General features: G+C 40.8%; 1 protein-coding gene across 5 annotated transcripts in view; it reads right to left on the reverse strand.

Annotated features, from left to right (window-relative positions):
- Nucleotides 1-17,696, reverse strand: part of EPB41L2 (erythrocyte membrane protein band 4.1 like 2) — a 125,358-nt gene that overhangs the window by 68,774 nt on the left and 38,888 nt on the right. For all 5 annotated transcript variants that reach the window (XM_066614573.1, XM_066614565.1, XM_066614549.1 and 2 more), the window contains exon 2: nucleotides 4,458-4,900. In XM_066614573.1, coding sequence (XP_066470670.1) covers nucleotides 4,458-4,886 — 429 coding nt within the window. In that variant the 5' untranslated portion in view covers nucleotides 4,887-4,900. The remainder of the gene's footprint in view (nucleotides 1-4,457; nucleotides 4,901-17,696) is intronic.

The following is a 17,696-nucleotide window of genomic DNA, read 5'->3' on the forward strand; positions in this document are numbered from 1 at the left end:
ATTGATTTGTCCTTATCAAGTACAAACTGCATTTCGTTTCTTTATACATGTGGATCACTCATCATAAGGAGATGAGTTATCCACACACACTAAAGAGCCTACCACACCAATTTGTGTAATAAATGGGACAGGGCAGGGTGGTAGGCTTGGGTATTATGTATGAATTAATCCTAAAATAACTTTAAGCCATTAATGTGAATCCCTAGCTAAGGAAGAGAATGAGTGAAGCAGAGGAAGGTACCTTCTCAATTGTCTCACACCACTTATGGAACACTTCCCAGAAAGGTTCACTCAGTGTCCACTTTAATGTTATTTCAACACTGGTAAGAGCATTTTATTTTTCCAGGCCTTTTGAATTTATTTAATTGATTTTTATCCTGCCTTTCTTCTGGTGAAGGGCATTCAAGTCTGCATATACCATCCAATACACAATTCAAACAGTAATCAAACAATAAGAACAATTTTAAAACTCCACTGTATCAGTTAAAGCTGTCAAATCAATTAAATTTGTAATTTCTACTTTTAAGCTTATTTTAATTATTTTGATATTTTATCTATTTTACTCTTTGTTAGGTACTGTAAGTTGCCCTATAAACCAGGGGTGTCAAACCCATTTCAAACAGAGGACTAAATAGCATTCAATATGCCTGCTGAGGGTCAGAAGTGATGTCATTAGGCAGAAAGTGATGTCATTAAACAGTTCATAACAAAAAAAGCATTTTCTCACTTAGGAACTCAGCTGCAATTGACAGAAGAGAAAATATGCAAATCCTGATCATATTTCAAGATATGGAAAAGCCCAGTTTTCCTATGGGCTGCCCTTTCTGCACTGCTGAAGCAGCTGAGAGCCTGAGGGCCAGATAAAAAGCTTCCATGGGTAACATCTGGGCCCCGGGCCTTAAGTTTGACACCCCTGCTATAAACTAAGGTTTTACAAGCAGGCTATAGTTTATGTACAGGGAGGAGAACAAACTGCCTCCAGGGAGGTAACTAGAGCCTCCAATTTGCCATATGTCTCTAGTAAGATAGTATGTAAAAAATTACAGAACAAGTTAGCTTACTGAACACAGTAATCCCCCTCCAGAACTTCTGCTTTATTTTATAGGAGGAATCTTTTCATCTGTTTGGTGTGAACCAAAAGTGGTTATTTTGTTTAATTTTCCTTGATTGCCCTGAGTCAGAACCAAGCATAGCAAAAGTCCCAAAATCAATTTATCTTGTAAACAAAACATTCCTGGGGGAGAAAACAGTAATTTTGGATACCATTTGTCTAGAATTTTGAGGTACTTTCCTAGTCTTAAGAGGATGTGAGTTCTTTATGATTGCCCAGTGTTTGGTAAACAACTCTGCACAATTCTTCAACACCCTCTGCTATTTCAAGTGTTTGGATTAAATTCTGGCACTGAAAAACTACCAAATTCAAGCTCTGGATCGGTTCTAAAAGGGCAGAAATGCCTCCCCCTTTCTTACATGTAGCATTAGGTTTTTGAGACTAGAAAACATTTTACATATGTGGCAACCTCTGTATTCCAGGTCTGGTTGAAAGGCAGTCTGCATGTGTTCAGAAGTGTTTTATCAACATACTATTAGTTGGAGCTCTGGCAGTGGAAACAGGTGCTGTTGCTGTCCTTGCAAATTAAAGCTGCAATCCTACACCCACTTACCTGAAGTAAAGTCCCATTGAACAAAATGAAACTTACTTCTGAGTAAACCACATAGGACTGTGCTATAAGCCTTTAATGGGGGGATTGTTCCTTTCAAATTGCAACACTACTCCTTGATCTGCTTTAAAAAAATCTGATTAAGTGGCCTGTAACCCCAAAGACTTACTGCATACACTCGCCTACAAGTTGAAAAACTTATGTCTAAAAATTGAACCTGAAAACCTGGGTCAACTTATACACAGGTCAATACAGCGAATAAAGCAGAATCCTCTGGGAGCCTTAGCAGCTGTCTGGTGAACTGGGCTGAGAAACAGGACATAGGTGGTTGAGGAAAAAGAAGAATTTTTACTAGTAATTATGGTATTCAGAGGCAGCCATATTAGCTTCTTCTCCAGACAAGAAGAGAAGTGAAGACGCTTATGGGAATTGTAGTCTGTATGAGGGCTGCTGTTATGGAAGTGCAGCACTTACACCTCACAAAGCCTCCTCACAACTCCCACAAGCACCTTCATCCCCTTTCCAGTTTGGAGAAGAAGGGAAAATGCCTCCTTTTTTTCCTTTTAGCTGCTGCCTCAGAACAGTTCCTGGTAAGTCATTTTCAAAGCATTTCATATACCCCACAGTTTAGGGGTCTGGCTTTAGAACACTAGGATGGAATCCTTGTTTCCATTTGAAACAAAGTCCCAAGTTACAATTCAGTACACCATTACTTAAGAATATAACCCATAGAAAGCAATAGGTCTACTTCTGAGTAAATAGAGTTGCAACTATGTGTAGCTGCGCTTGCTCATACTCATTCCTTGTTGCTTGTCTTTCCTCTGTGAACTGAATTGCACACTCCCAGTTATGCATTTTATGTTGCATGTTACATGTTGAGCCTCTGCTTAACACACCAGGCACCTTAAAGAAGGATTTCTTAATAGTTCTACTTTTATGTTGTTTAAAAAAGGTTGTGAAAACCAGAATTTAATAAGTTAGTGAATAAAAATGTATCTTAGGATATTTTACTAAATTATTAATATATTAAAAACTGTACAGTTCTTAGGTAACAATCACTGGTAGGTTATTTTTCAGGATCTGGTCTCAGGTAATATCAAACAAAACTATTCAGGAAACCCCCCTAAGTTTAATTCCTCGCCTGACTTATCTGAAGGTCATAGAAAATTCCATGATTTTTTGGCTCAAAATCTGCCCTCAACTTGTCTATGAGATCAACTTATAGGCAAGTAACTGTGGTACACAGAAACAAATATGTTAAGCTTTAAAGTGCTACAAGAGTCTTGTTACAGAAAGGTATAGAGACATGTACTGAACCATTACAATACTACAGCATTTTTAGAAGTATTTTTACATCCACATGTGGGTGGAGTTTAGAAACTTTTATGGACTCATTTTCAACTGTGTTTTCAATAAATGGTAGCTATAAGTATATTATGCAAACCATTTCCCAAGATTATGGTTTGTAGGTATATTTCTTGTATTTCTACAAACATGTAAATACTGCTTAAGCAGCTAAGTAAGTAATCATGATACACAGACTTTGTACAGTACAATAACAGAGTGATGCTCAGAACTCAGTGGCAACAGAAACAGAGCAACACTGTCTTATGCAATCTACTTCTATTAGCTAATGAGAGCCAGCCATTTCAGAAAACAGAAAATAAAAGCAACCTATAAGTACCTTGCTGAAAGATTTGACTTAATGGATCAGACCAAGTTTTATCTAGTACATTCACATCCCACTTTCAACAATGAGATGTGCAGACATGAGATGTGTACCTTTTATTTATATATGGATGTTCCACTTAGTTGTGATGGTTAACAGACATTGATAGCTCAATTTGTTGTGAGCAAGAAAAGGGGCCGCAATCAGGAAAACCACAGAATGTGTTACTATCCATCTGTCAATTGGGTCTGCAATGAGGGAAGGGCATAGCACAGACTCAACTGGTTTTCATTATCACAGCCTGTTACTTCACACAAACAAATAGTATAAATTTAGTAAGTTGAACATGCGTGATTAGGGATTTGCCATGGAAAACCACAACTAGGACTGAACAGGAGACAAATCTATTAATTAATCAATTAATTACTTTTAGTGTGGAGATCTTATATTTAGCAGATGGACAAATGTTATTGACAACATTTAAAAGAGGAAACAATGCAGATGTTTATATGTGAATATCCCTGCTGGGATAAGTAGAAAAGTGATCAAGAATAAAAAAGCTAATATTATATTGCTCCAATATAAATCTTTAATCTGGAATTTGAAATACTATTTACTGTTCCAGTTCCAAAGCTCTAGGACAGGGGTTAGCAGCCTTTGCTGGTTTAGGGCTGGACGTTCGGCAATGACATCTGAACATTAGGTGATTGTGTCACTGCCAAACTTTCGGGTTGCCAAGCTTCTGGAAGCGGCAGTGTGGAGCTCAGCTTGGGAGGCAAAGCTTCTTGCCTAATTTGCTGCCATGTGCAAGTGGGGCAACACCAGCATGCACCAGGATGCTATACTCTTTTTTTCAATTCTCCCCACCCCTTTTCTCTCCTCAGGCGTACACTAACTATATAGTTGGCATGGATCTAAGCAAACCCATAGGTCACAGGGAGCCTTAAACAGAAAATATTTTACTTTCTTCCAGCAAGCCCGCCGATCGCCCATTCACTACCACCACCTAATGCAGTGCATGCTCCATCAGCACAGTTGCATTGTTGGTAATGGTGAGGGATAGGATTGGGCAGTAAAATACTTCATGTCGGAACTTTCATTCATTTGCTTTAATTTCCAAAATGTACCTGTGCTGCAGCACTACTGACAGGAAGTATTTCTTCTTTTTTGTCCTCTGCTTTAGCTTCTCTCCCATTCTCAGCAACTTCTTCTAATTTTCCCTCTTCTGGAAGAGAACATTCACCCTCCTCTGCTACCGTCTCTTCTTCAGATGCCAGCAGTGTCTTTTTCTTAGCTTCATCTTTGGGTTCAGCTAAGCTGTATGATTTTTGTTTCTTAAGCCATGGAGGAATGAAACGCGAAATGCCCTTTCCTTCCCTTGATTTACTAGGGCTACTTTGGCTGACTGGAGTCTGGAGAGTAGGAGTATCTTGTTCTATTTCGGATGTCTGCTCTTTTTGACTCTCTGGTGCATCCCCAGCATCTTCCCTTGATGGGTCTGTATCCAGCTTCTCTGATTCTTTCACTTCCGTTCCTGAAACAACTTCAGTTGTCATGGTCACAGGATATGCTAGAAATATAATATATATAATTTTTAGAAGTGATACATTTTTAAACTGTCAGCTCTTTCAGATCCTAACTAAACCATCTAACCCCAAAATAAGGATTGTCTTTTGCTATGCTGACCACTAAAACTTGAAATAGTTCAACCAACGCTATACGAATCCTATCTGCAGATTGGAAACAAAAATACAAATTCTGGCAGCTAACCTTCTACAGCGGGGGTGCCCAAACCCCGGCCCTGGGGCCACTTGCAGCCCTTGAGGACTCCTCATCTGGCCCACAGGTAGCCTCCAGTCTCCAATGAGCCTCTGGCCCTCCAGAGACTTGCTGGAGCCCTTGCTGGAGCCCACGCTGGCCCTATGTAACAGCTCTGTGTGAGGGCAACTGTTGGATCTCTCACGTGAGCTGTGGAATGAGGGCTGCCTCCACTGCTTGCTGTTTCACATCTGTGATACTGCAGAAGCAGAGAAGGAAAGGCCAGCCTTGCTTTGTGTAAGGTCTTTTATAGGCCTTGATTGACCTTCATTCATTCATATAAGTTCCATCTCTAATATATTCATTTATGTAAATATATGTAAATTTATTCAAATTTGAAATTTAAATTAATTTTTTTTATTCCTGGCCCCTGACACAGTGTAAGGGAGACGGCGTGGCCCTCCTGCCAAAAAGTTTGGGCACCCCTGCTCTACAGGAAACATTTTGATTATCTGAGCTGCTTTGGAGAGATCCAGTGCTGAGTAAAATAGCACCAGCATCAAATTTGTACAAACCTGTGTGATCAGGTGCCTCAAACCTCCAGCTTGTTCAAGGTGTAATTAAAATGAACTATTACTTCTAAGCATTTTCAAAATGTTAGAGCTCATGGAAGGTACCTAAAATCAGAAGTGCTTCAGCTTTTCCATCCAGACTATACTGTAATGACTTTCTAACCCACTATAGCATTATTCCTCTTAACAAGGTGAAACCTGGAATACTGGTTTATAAATAAACTATTTGCATTGAATATCTTACTTCACAAAGTGAGACAGTTTGGGTATGTAACTTCAGATTAGACTCTTTAAAAGTGAAGACCCTCAACAATGCACTCCAGCTCCTAACAGGTGCCTGTTTAGAGTTCCACCCAGCCTAGGATGCAGGGGAGGGCACCAGGACGCAGGTTGTGTGCTCCCTGGGGCATTTGGTGGGCCACTGTGAGATACGGGAAGCTGGACTAGATGGGCCCTTGGCCTGATCCAGTGGGGCTCTTCTTATGTTCTTATGTTGTGTTATTTGGAGCTTGATGAAGCATCTTTTTAAAATCTTCCTCCCTACTGAAGTCGTCTCCCACTTTAACTGCTAGAGAAATCAGGTTCAGGGCTGGCCACCAGCCCCAAACCGAAGCACTTTGCTTACTAGATGGCAGTGTAGAATTTGAGTGGAATAGGTGTCCTTATTCTTGTCCTCTTTCCTGACACACTCTCAGTTAAATTAGATCGGTGTCTAATTGTGAAATTAGACCTGATAGAGGTTTAGCGTTAGTTATAAACAGCAATTGAAGCATGAAATAGGAAAAAACAACAGAAGTGCAAGAGTGGTTGAAATTTTGATTCTGTGCGAGGCAGCATCAAATGTTGCCAACCTTCCCTACATGCCTCGCAAACCCAGAACACAGCTATCTAGAGCCTGCCCCTGTGCCTTCTTACCTACAGCTCTGGCATGGCTGCCGTTCACTGTGCCAAACCATACTGATGCCGAGGAAGATAGGCCATGCCAGAGCTGCAAGTCAGGGAACAGCCTCTAGGTCACTGTGTTCCAGCTCTCCATTCTACCTGGCTGCTTAAGGCAGCAGCTTCCCCCATTTCTCCAGTGCCAATGGAGGAAGAAGTGGGCCACCACTGACCCAATTCACTTCTTAAAGAGAACTGGAATTCGGTAAGTGCAGGCTGGAAGGCAGATGCAGGAAGCCCTTTATCAGGTAGCAACTCCCCGCAATTCAGTGTGAGACTTTCAGTCCACATCACAGGCAGGCCAGGCTTCAGCAATTTGCTCCCATCACAGTTTTGATCCTGATCACACACCTTTTCCTGTGTGCTATTTTTAAATGTAAAAAATTTTCACTAAAAGTTGATGAAATTATTTTAAAATATTTATTCTCCATCTTTCCTTGTAAATGGAAAATCCAAGGTAGATTACATATGTAGTTTATATGTCTAAACAAGTAACAGCCAGACACAATCACATAGGACTGAACTAAAAAGCAGAGAGTAAGAACTAAAGGCAGTCAGAACAGAAAAATTCTCTTTAAAACCCAATAGCACCAAGACAACAGTCCTGATCTCATTTGAGAGAGAGCTGATTTTCATATTATTTAACAATTCTACCCCATTTCCTCCCTTGCAATGCAGCACCCAAGAGAGCTTATAATAAAATACTGAATAAAATGCAAGAACACCTCAGAGAAACAAAAAGCAGCATTTCCCAATTCCACTAGCTGGCTCCCACAAGAAAAAAGGCCCTGTCATGAATATTTGCAAACCACACTGCCCAGGGAGACAACATCTATAATGAACTCTTGAAGTGACCCCAAAGAACAGGCAGATTTACATAGGGAAAGATTACCTTTCACGTACCTAGATCCCAGGCCCTTAAGAGTATTATATGACAAAGCCAGCACTCTGAATAGTGCCTGGAAAGCATACTCTTAATTTATATGCTTCTCTGTATAAAGTTTAGAGAGGCTCTAAACTACTTTATGTATAAACTATAACCATACTTTTGCATGAAACTGTTTTGCTTCCAATCAGATAGTAGAGTTTGTAATCAGAGAACGAGTGTGAATAAACAATAATTGTCATCTATGTATCATTAGTGCTATTCAAAGTCAAATTCCGTAAGCCAGGAGATAGAATCTCAATGCAAAGTTTTGGATGCATCTGTTTTATGCTTAATACTGTCAGCCACAATTACATTATCTCATTGCATTGTTGAACAACTACAAAGAACGTGAGAGGTACTGTGGCTGAGAGGTAGAGCACCTGCTTTGCATGCAGAAGGTCTCATGTTTAAAGTATGGTACTGAACAGCCCAATCCTATCAGGTGTCAGCCCCAGCAGTGGTGATGGACAACACAAATGTGCCAAAAGGCATGTTTGCACCACCCATGAGTAATCAGCAATGGTGAAAAGGCCTGTGCCATCCACTGATGCTGCAGAAGAACTCCTAGTCACTGGTGGAAAGGATGTCAATGCTGAGCAGCATGGGGAGGGCAGGGGAAGGTGTTTCTGGGCAGAAGAGGGTGGAACAGGGGTGGGACACTCCCGGGAAGGGAGCGGGACAGCTGAATCCTTACCTCCCTCTCAAGCTCAGAAGCCCAACATGAGGCTTCTTCAGTCTGTGCCAGCTAAATCGCTGGTGCTGCCTCAAGAGCCCCGCTGAGCAGATTGGGATGAATGTTTCCTTCCCCCAAGGAGACCTCCTGTCTGCTCAGATCCAGCACAGTAAACATTTGGAACCAACACTCCTGTGCTGTATGGGACTGGCCCTAAAACTCTAAAGCATTGTTTCTAGTCAGTAGATACAACACAGAGCTAGATGGCCCAATGGCTGCTTCCTTGATTCCTACGCAATGTATTGATTAATTTGACAAGGCACTCTGACGGGCATACTTGGGGTTCCTGGTATGCTTGGTGTTCCTAGAAGCCTCCCATTCAGCTAGCCAATTGCAAAAATGGACTAATTCCTGAAGCCTGGATACCTCAATAAGTATTTTTTATTAGCTTGAAATATTATAATTGCCCAACTAGTCTTTAAGCCAAATCAAACAAAACATTGCTCCCATTTCATAGCTTTAACCACTGATCCAAATACTTAACGAGTTTGTAGCTTTTGCAGTGCTCCAACAAACTAAGATATACCTTTTAGCATTTCAATATAATGTTACCAATGTTTATTTAAACAAACATTTAAACCCTGTCTTTCGTCTTCAATAGAGAGATGGATAGACAGGCTTACAATCAAGTTTAAAAAACCAAAACAATAAAATTAGATAAAACAAAAACTAAAATAGTCTTAAGAACAAAAGCACAAACAAGTACAAATTAACTGCTTGCTGAAACAGAGCTGAAAATCTTCCAGGATTTCTTCTAAGTTCAATGGAGAAAGCCCTCTCACGCTTCACTGCCACTCATACCTCTGGACAGAGGCAGAATACACAGAAAGGCTAGCTAAATACTGAAGCCACGGAAAAGATGATAATTTTGGGAAAGATTAAAATTTATTTATTTGCAAATTTATATCCTGCTTTATCTCCCTGGAGGGCATTCAAATATCTGCAATAGTGATTGTCATATAAAGCCTAAACTTACTGTTTAGCAGCATAAAATGCATCATTTATATAAAACTATTTGGCATACAAAGGACATTTACAAGTATAAAAGTCTTACTTTTGTACATGTACTTTTATACATGTACATTCAAATGCACCCACAAGAAAGCTGCAACTACTGCACCCTATGCTACCTAAGTGTATCAAATTTTTGCCATGTGAGAAGGAAAAAAACACAAAAACCACAAATTTGGTAATAAACAAATATTTTGTAATAAACAAACTTTGTACAGAAACTAAAGTATTGCAACGATTAAAGATTCAGCTAGTAACATGTTTAGATATAAAGGTTGACTTTGAAATTATTGAACCCTTATACATGAAATATTTATTATGGACAAAATGTGATGCTTGCAAAAAAGCAAGAAATATGCATATCAAACCAAATACTTCATCCCACCCATTCTTTTCTAGGACTTCACATTCTATTATTGAAATGCTCTGCAAGTGTTCACTCTGTCCAGTTTCAATAATTCTGCAAAATCTGACGGAGGTGTTATCAAAGTTTATGATTCCTTATTCCCTTACATTTGTCCACCTGTCTGTTAGTGCTGCAAGACAGTGCATGGGAGCATGTATTGGAAAACTGCTGTTCTGCATCTTATTCTTTCCTCATCCTACAGTAAAGTCTAATAGTAAAAAAAAACCATTTGATGACATGCAGTTCTGCTCCATTTCTCTATAACTGCACTAATTTTGCATTAGTAAATTTACAGCAGAAAATAAGGACAGTGATGCAGGATTGCTGTTTTTGGTGACAGCACTTTCTATAGTTAGAGAAGGGGTGGTCAAACCACAGCATGCCATGTGCCACTTTTTATTTAGAGAATATTGAACATGCCACTTCACCTTAACACTTTTAGCTATTATCACAATAGCTAACTAGAGCCTCCAAGTTCAAGGGCAGTATTGAGTGCCAGAAGGTACAAAGCAAGAAACACAGGAGGGCTGTTTTCTATTTGAGATTTTCCAAAGACACCTGGTTGACTGCTGATGACACCAGAAAGATGGCCCTCATGGACCTTTAGTTCAGCCCAGCAGGTCTTTTTCCAAGGTTGTTATAATGTGGCCCAGCCCCCGCTCACCTTCTCATCCTCAAAGATTATCTTAGCTGGGATCTCTTTGCAGATATTTTCCTGAAGATGGTATCTCTGCCTGGTTGGGCCACCTGGACCTTGCTGATCTCATTGGCCACCTCTATACTCCCAGCTTCTACTGCCTTCTACAAGCTGCCCTTCGCCTCTTCAGCGCTGTACCAATACTGTTCTTTATTCATTTTATTTACAAATTTATATCCCTTTTATATCCTTCCCAGGCATTCAAATCAGCTTCTCCGGTGAGTGACCCACCAGGAATCCTCCCAGCAGTATACAATAGTAACAGCCCTCCCCTTCTCACACTGAACCTCATTTGCCATTTTGTTGCTCAATTACCCAGTTTGGAATGATTCTCTTATTATACAGTTGGCCTGCACCTTATGCAGATTTTACTTGTATGAACAATTGACAAACAAAAAACAGAAAAACAACCATTTAAATAGGGGCAGGCAATTCCACCTACCATTTCACTTACAGTTACATAACCCCTTATCTGGACATCTGAAATATGGTCTAGTCTGAAACCCAGACATTTTTGTCCATGACTTTTTTTTAAACTTTCTGTAGCATGAACACTAGAGGGTCTTGTGCTCATTCCTACATACAGTACAGATTGTAAATTCTATTCTCTGCTATGTGGTGTGTACCTGAATAGACATTGCTTAAAAATGTCAGAAGCCAGCAGACGTCCTTATGGGCAACAGTGAAAAGAGCAAGAGGAAGCATTTCTCATATTTATGCAATTATTCTGAAATCCGGACACCTTCCTTTCCCAAATAGAGGTTCAACCAGCAAAAAACACTGACTGTTTTATACACTGATTTGACTCAACACAAATGGCCACTGCAAACGAGAAGGAATGTGCTGATCCCTGGAGAAGGGGGAAAATGCACCCCTTTAAAATCACAGTTTAATGGCTTTTCTTAGTGTAGAAAGACAGTCATGCAAGTGATTACAAGTATAACCTAATTATCACAGATTTTTTTATCTCAATGCAATGAGAAGGGTTGAGAAGAGCCCTTTAAATTAAAGGAAAAAAGTCATTTAACAATAGCCTTGTTAATGCGAGAGGGCAGCCAGCTGACAATCCATCCATCAGTCATTCTCTCTCCAAGCAGCTACAGCTTCACTCCAAGGCAGCAACCCCTCCCTTACCACTGAGCACATGAAAGAAAGATAATCACTTCATACTAGTGAAGAGAGGGGTTGCTGGCTGGGAGTGAAGCCTTTCTAATAGCCTGGAGAGAGACTGATTGATGGATTGTCTTCTTAATGACTCTATCTTACATCACAAAAGTCAGCAAGGCTGTTTTTAAATTGCCTAGCAAAGGGACATTTTTAAAAAAATGGATTTGCTTTAATGCGTTTTTTGCCATCCACTGTGAGTTCTGTAAGAACGTTCGTGGAATAGTGAGACTCAACCTGTAGTCTGGCTAAGGGATACTCAACCCTAACTAAACATTTGTTCTGCAGTAAGCATCAGATCAGAGACTGAAGCTGCTGTTCCCTCAGTAAGTTCCCATGTGCCTCTTTTAGTTTTTAAAGACACAGTATGTATTTTTTTTTTGCTGTAAGGGTTTTTTTCAAGGGAACTTTTAGTATACATGCTTTGGCTTTAAGGCACCAACTCTGGAAGCTAACCTTCACATAACATGTGAGCCAACTGTACATTGTTCTTACTGGTGGTAATTATATAACCACACAATTTTTCTTTTGAATAACTAATCAAGTGAAAACCTGCAGTAGATTGAATAACTACACTTGGTTCAATAAAAAGCCTGGAAAACTCAATCTTAAATCACTTGAGAGGTAAAATAGATCAATGTTTTGCTAGTAGTTGAAATTGAACCTTCAGAGGCCGTGGTGATTTCAAACAGCTGACCATGAAATGCAATTCCACAGTCCCAGCCAGCATGGTTGGTTAAATGAGCATATACTTACACCAAACAGGTTCAATAGATTCCCACTGAAATAGAGAAATTACTGTAATGCATTCATTGTTGTATTTGGAGCCCAGAATAATGTTTTAGCATATGTCAAAATATTTTCCTTATGTATGAAGAACAGACTTCTAGTATGTTCTCTAGCAGCCAGAACTTTCTTTGATGTTAACTCTGCAGCCAATTCTATCCCCAAAATAGTAAGCAACCTTATGATTGAAAAAGGGTTACCATCTTCAGAAGCGGTTGCTGGAAAAAAAGCTTGAAAAGCCTTGCTATGCATATGGAACCTCCCCTGTATACTATTATTTCTTTGGATTAAGGTCATTATCAGTACTGACAGCCAACTGTCCATTTGTGAAATGTTAACCAAAACAAAAAGGAAAATCAACAGTAAGCAGAAACAAAAAATTGCTCTCCCCCCTCTCTGGCACATATAAAACATCCTAAATCACAATGTTTTTAACTGAGTTTAAAAGTGTTCCTTCCAAGTTCAAGATTTTATGCAGAACCCTACATAAACATGAGAAATAAGAATGTGCGAAACTGATCCTGTACGTTTGAAACTTAAGTATACAATACATCAGTGGTTGTCACACATTTAGCACCAGGACCCACTTTTTAGAATGAGAATCTGTCAGGACCCACCAGAAGTGATGTCATGACCACAAGTGACACCATGAAGCAGGAAAATTTTTAACAACCCTAGGTTGCAATCATGCCCACATTTACCTAGGAGTAAATTCCACTTAGTATCACTGTTAAAAGAATATACATAGTAGCTTGTTAAAAAAAAGCCTATAACATTTCCCCAAATGCAGTCACATACCATGGTAGCATCAAGTCTCACATATTAAAAATAAAATATTGAAATGAATGGAAACCCACCTGAAATTGGCTCACGACCCACCTAGTTTGAGAAACACTGGTCTACATTCAAAAGAACTTTTGAATACTATTGTCTCTGTGCTAAATACACAAGAGTCTAACATTCCCTAGAAATGATGTGCCGAGAGATGGTTGTCTGAGCAGGAATTGTTTAATGTAAGAATTATATTACACAAACTAATTTAGCCTTGATATTCCAAGAAGTATAAGAAATATAACAATCTGATAGATTTTTAACATATTAAACTTGTGTACTCTTGACTCCTGCCAAAGATAAATGCTTTTTTTCAAAAAGTCAGGTTATACTATTTTGAAGAGGGAACCTGCATTAAGATCAACTCTTGAAAACATACTCTAATTCAGTGCTTCCCAAACTGTGGGTCACGACCAAATAGTTGGTGGGTTACGAAACCGACAAGCTGAGAGCTGACTAGGAAAATAGCCTAGGAAAAGCCTAGCCGAGTTATGCTGAGATATTCCACCTGTTCTTTGGCCGCTGTCAGCCTGTGTGGGAGGAAAATGGAGGCCAGAATGTGATACCAGATCATAAAAGATCCATCTGAAATGTTGTGGTTCTTGAAAGACAGAACCTTCTTCAATTGTAAAAAATCCCTATTGGGATTTAGTATAGACTGCCTATGTAAACCACCTTGAATTAAAGTCTGAGGAGAAATCTGACGACCAAGAAAGGCAGTATATAAATATCTGTATTAATTATTATTATTATTATATATTGAGCCCTATAGAAAGTAGAACTAAGCAACATGCACACATTTACTCCCAAGTAGGCAAACGTGCCTCTGTTCACTTTGAACAGCAGGCCAAGAGGAATGCAACACCATCAGAATAGTTCCGATCCAATGAACATAGGCCCAAAAACACTTGAGAAGTCCCATTTCATACACACGCACCCCCAGCTGACAGGGAAAGTATACTGAGCCTTATGGAAACTGATCCACATGTACATATTTGTTCATTAGTAAGCAAAGATGCCTTGGCTCCTATCAAAGGCCAGGCAAAAGGGAATGCAAGGCTCAACAAATGCTCAAGTAGGCAGCCCCTCCAACAATGTTATCTATCATACAAACCAAGATAATGTGAGTCAGGTCAGCAGGGGAGGATAGCCCTTGCTTTCCCGATAGCAGAGTGGCTCAGGAGCATAGGAAGACAGCACAAGAAGCAGGCAATCCCAAATAGAGCCAGAGAAGCAGACATTGGCTTGTTTGTTGCAGAAGCATGTATTGGTAAAAGGAGCAGGCAGAAGAGTAGTCAAACAGTTCAGAAGTCAGGGATACAGAGAGGCACAGTCACAAAAAGCACAGTCCAAGTCAGAACACAAACCAGCAGCACAGTACACAGAAACTCCCACCACAGCAACCCACACCTTGATGTCTGCACTTACCCCATAAATACCGGGGTCAGCCAATCAGAGTAGGGTGACCTCCTAGTCACAAGACAGTCTTGTGACCCACTCTGATTGGCTGTCCAGTGGTGCATTGTACCACTCCACCATAGCCTACATGACTCTGCACACATCTGTCCCCAAGTCACGTGACTCCCACCTGTAACAGGTGCAGCTGATTGCTAATCAGCATACAGTGCTGCTGTTCCTTTAAGTACATTTTATACCAGGCCTGGACATCAAGGCCCCTCCTGCCACATCCTGGCTTATAACAATTCAGGGCCTGGGGTGCCAAAGGCCTGACAATGTGCATGTGAAGAAAAGCTCTACAGAGCTAGTAAAAGCAGCCAAGTTTCTCTGAAGTGGAGTCTCTAGTTAAGCTCCCTAGGGAGGCATGGCTAGCCTCCAGGGGTGTCCTGAGGCATCTCAGGAAGAGAGGTGGCCACAGCTGCTCAGCTTAGCTGCCTCCCTACTTGCTGCTTTTCTGTAGCTGTGAATGAGGTGGGTGGGGCAGTGAGGTGGGGAGGACTTGTGAAACATGGTGGGGGAGCCTCCCCACCAAACCTAGAGAAGGCTGACTGGGCAGCTGCAGAGGTGCTGCATCTTATCAGCACAGGGCACACTCCTGGCAGGCTTCAAAGTGGGAAGGAGGGAGCCCAGCTTGCTTTGGGGGGGGGGTGTCCAAATGCCACAGCCTGCATTTCTCTGTCTTGCCTGGGGGGAATAGGGGTGGCACCTGCATGTTGGGGTATATGTGTGTGAGCACACCCCCATCTACTTTGAGGTTGAGTTGTAGTCTTGCTCTGTGTGGCTGCAATGCTATCCATGCTTTCCTGGGAGTAAGCCCCATTGACTCAAATTGGACACTGCTGAGTAGACCTACATAGGCTTGGGGTCTATGTCAGCTTAATCAAGGATCTTCACCTTTCTCTTTTTCCTCCCTCTTCAAAAAAGAAAAAAAAGCCACTCTTGATCAGTCAAGCTTTATCTCCAAAAATTGATTAAAAAATAAAAATACCCATTCCTTTTCAGCCATCCCCAATCCCCCTTTTTAATAATAATAATAATTTATTATTTATTTTTATATACCGCCTTTCTGGTCATCGGATTACTCCTCTGACTTTATTCAAGGCGGTTTACATAGGCAGGCATTTCTAAATCCCTCAAGGGGATTCTTACAATCATAGAGGTTCTCTCTTTCAAGAACCAACCACATTTCAGAATAGATCTTCCTGGTTTGGTCTCACTTCTGGCCTCCAGTTCTCCCACACAGGCTGACAAGCAGCTCCATCTCTCACACGGAGGGCAGCCAAGACCTTCTTGCTCACACCAAGAGCAGGTGTAATCACTCAGCTTGGCTTGTCAGCTGCTTCAACATCTCGCCATTCTCAGGTGTTCAGGGAGCTGCCAGTGTCCTTGAACTGGGTACCTTCTGATGTTATCTTTGGGCTAACGGAGGCTCTACCCTCTAGACCAGACCTCCTCCACCCAATCTGAGTGGGTCTGCTCTTTCCCGCATTTCGCAAACTGAGCCAGAGAGGAAAGTGGACCAGCAGGGAGGAAAACAGTATGGGGAAGATCAAAGGAAGTCAGTGGAGGGGGTGGGGAAGGAGTTGGACCAGACCAGGGAGAATGAGGGGGAAGACAAGAATTTGGAGCTCAAGGGAATGGACCACAACTAATTCCTAGTAAGCTAAACAAGCATTATATTAAAGTTGATATAATTTAATGGATTTAAGACATTTTATCACTGTATTTAATATTAGAAAGGCTCTCCACCACTTATAACTTTTAGTTGAATATTCAAACATAACACATAGCTACTTAACCATTTTTTATTTTGCTGGGTTTGCTAAATCAAATAATTACCAGAACTCCAACAGCTATAGTGCAGTTTTAAAATTTATTCTCTTATATGCAAGCAATTTAACATTTTCCACTGGAATAGTTGTGATATATCAAAAGGTCAAATTCAAGTCAAAGGAGACAACTGCTATCAAGTCATACAAGATTACCAGAAATATGTATTCACGAACTAAAATCTTATTCAAATGAAGACTAAAGGAGCCTTCTGTAATGATTATCACATGATGAACCATGCTGTGAATCACAGCAGTTTCATTACAACGATACCCAAACACTGAATGGTATACATTTGTAAAAATTCAAAAAAAAAGGAACAGCAAAAAAGAACTCATGTTTTTCAAGTTGCAAAAGTGTTTATGCACACATTTTGTAATTCAGTTCCATACAATTTGCTGTCAGAAATGATCATTCGGGTAGCCTAATTCTCAATGAAATGGGTAGAGTAGTAAGAGGGATTTGGGTACATAAGAACATAAGAACAGCCCCACTGGATCAGGCCATAGGCCCATCTAGTCCAGCTTCCTGTATCTCACAGCGGCCCACCAAATGCCCCAGGGAGCACACCAGATAACAAGAGACCTCATCCTGGTGCCCTCCCTTGCATCTGGCATTCTGACATAACCCATTTCTAAAATCAGGAGGTTGCGCATACACATCATGGCTTGTACCCCATAATGGATTTTTCCTCCAGAAACTTGTCCAATCCCCCTTTAAAGGCATCTAGGCTAGACGCCATCACCACATCCTGTGGCAAGGAGTTCCACAGACCAACCACACAATGAGTAAAGAAATATTTTCTTTTGTCTGTCCTAACCCGCCCAACACTCAATTTTAGTGGATGTCCCCTGGTTCTGGTATTATGTGAGAGTGTAAAGAGCATCTCCCTATCCACTCTGTCCATCCCCTGCATAATTTTGTATGTCTCAATCATGTCCCCCCTCAGGCGTCTCTTTTCTAGGCTGAAGAGGCCCAAACACCGCAGCCTTTCCTCATAAGGAAGGTGCCCCAGCCCCGTAATCATCTTAGTCGCTCTCTTTTGCACCTTTTCCATTTCCACTATGTCTTTTTTGAGATGCGGAGACCAGAACTGGACACAATACTCCAGGTGTGGCCTTACCATCAATTTGTACAACGGCATTATAATACTAGCCGTTTTGTTCTCAATACCCTTCCTAATAATCGCAAGCATAGAATTGGCCTTCTTCACTGCCGCCGCACATTGGGTTGACACTTTCATCGACCTGTCC

Source organism: Tiliqua scincoides, chromosome 1, assembly GCF_035046505.1.
Source record: "Tiliqua scincoides isolate rTilSci1 chromosome 1, rTilSci1.hap2, whole genome shotgun sequence".
NCBI classification, from domain to species: Eukaryota; Metazoa; Chordata; class Lepidosauria; order Squamata; family Scincidae; genus Tiliqua; species Tiliqua scincoides.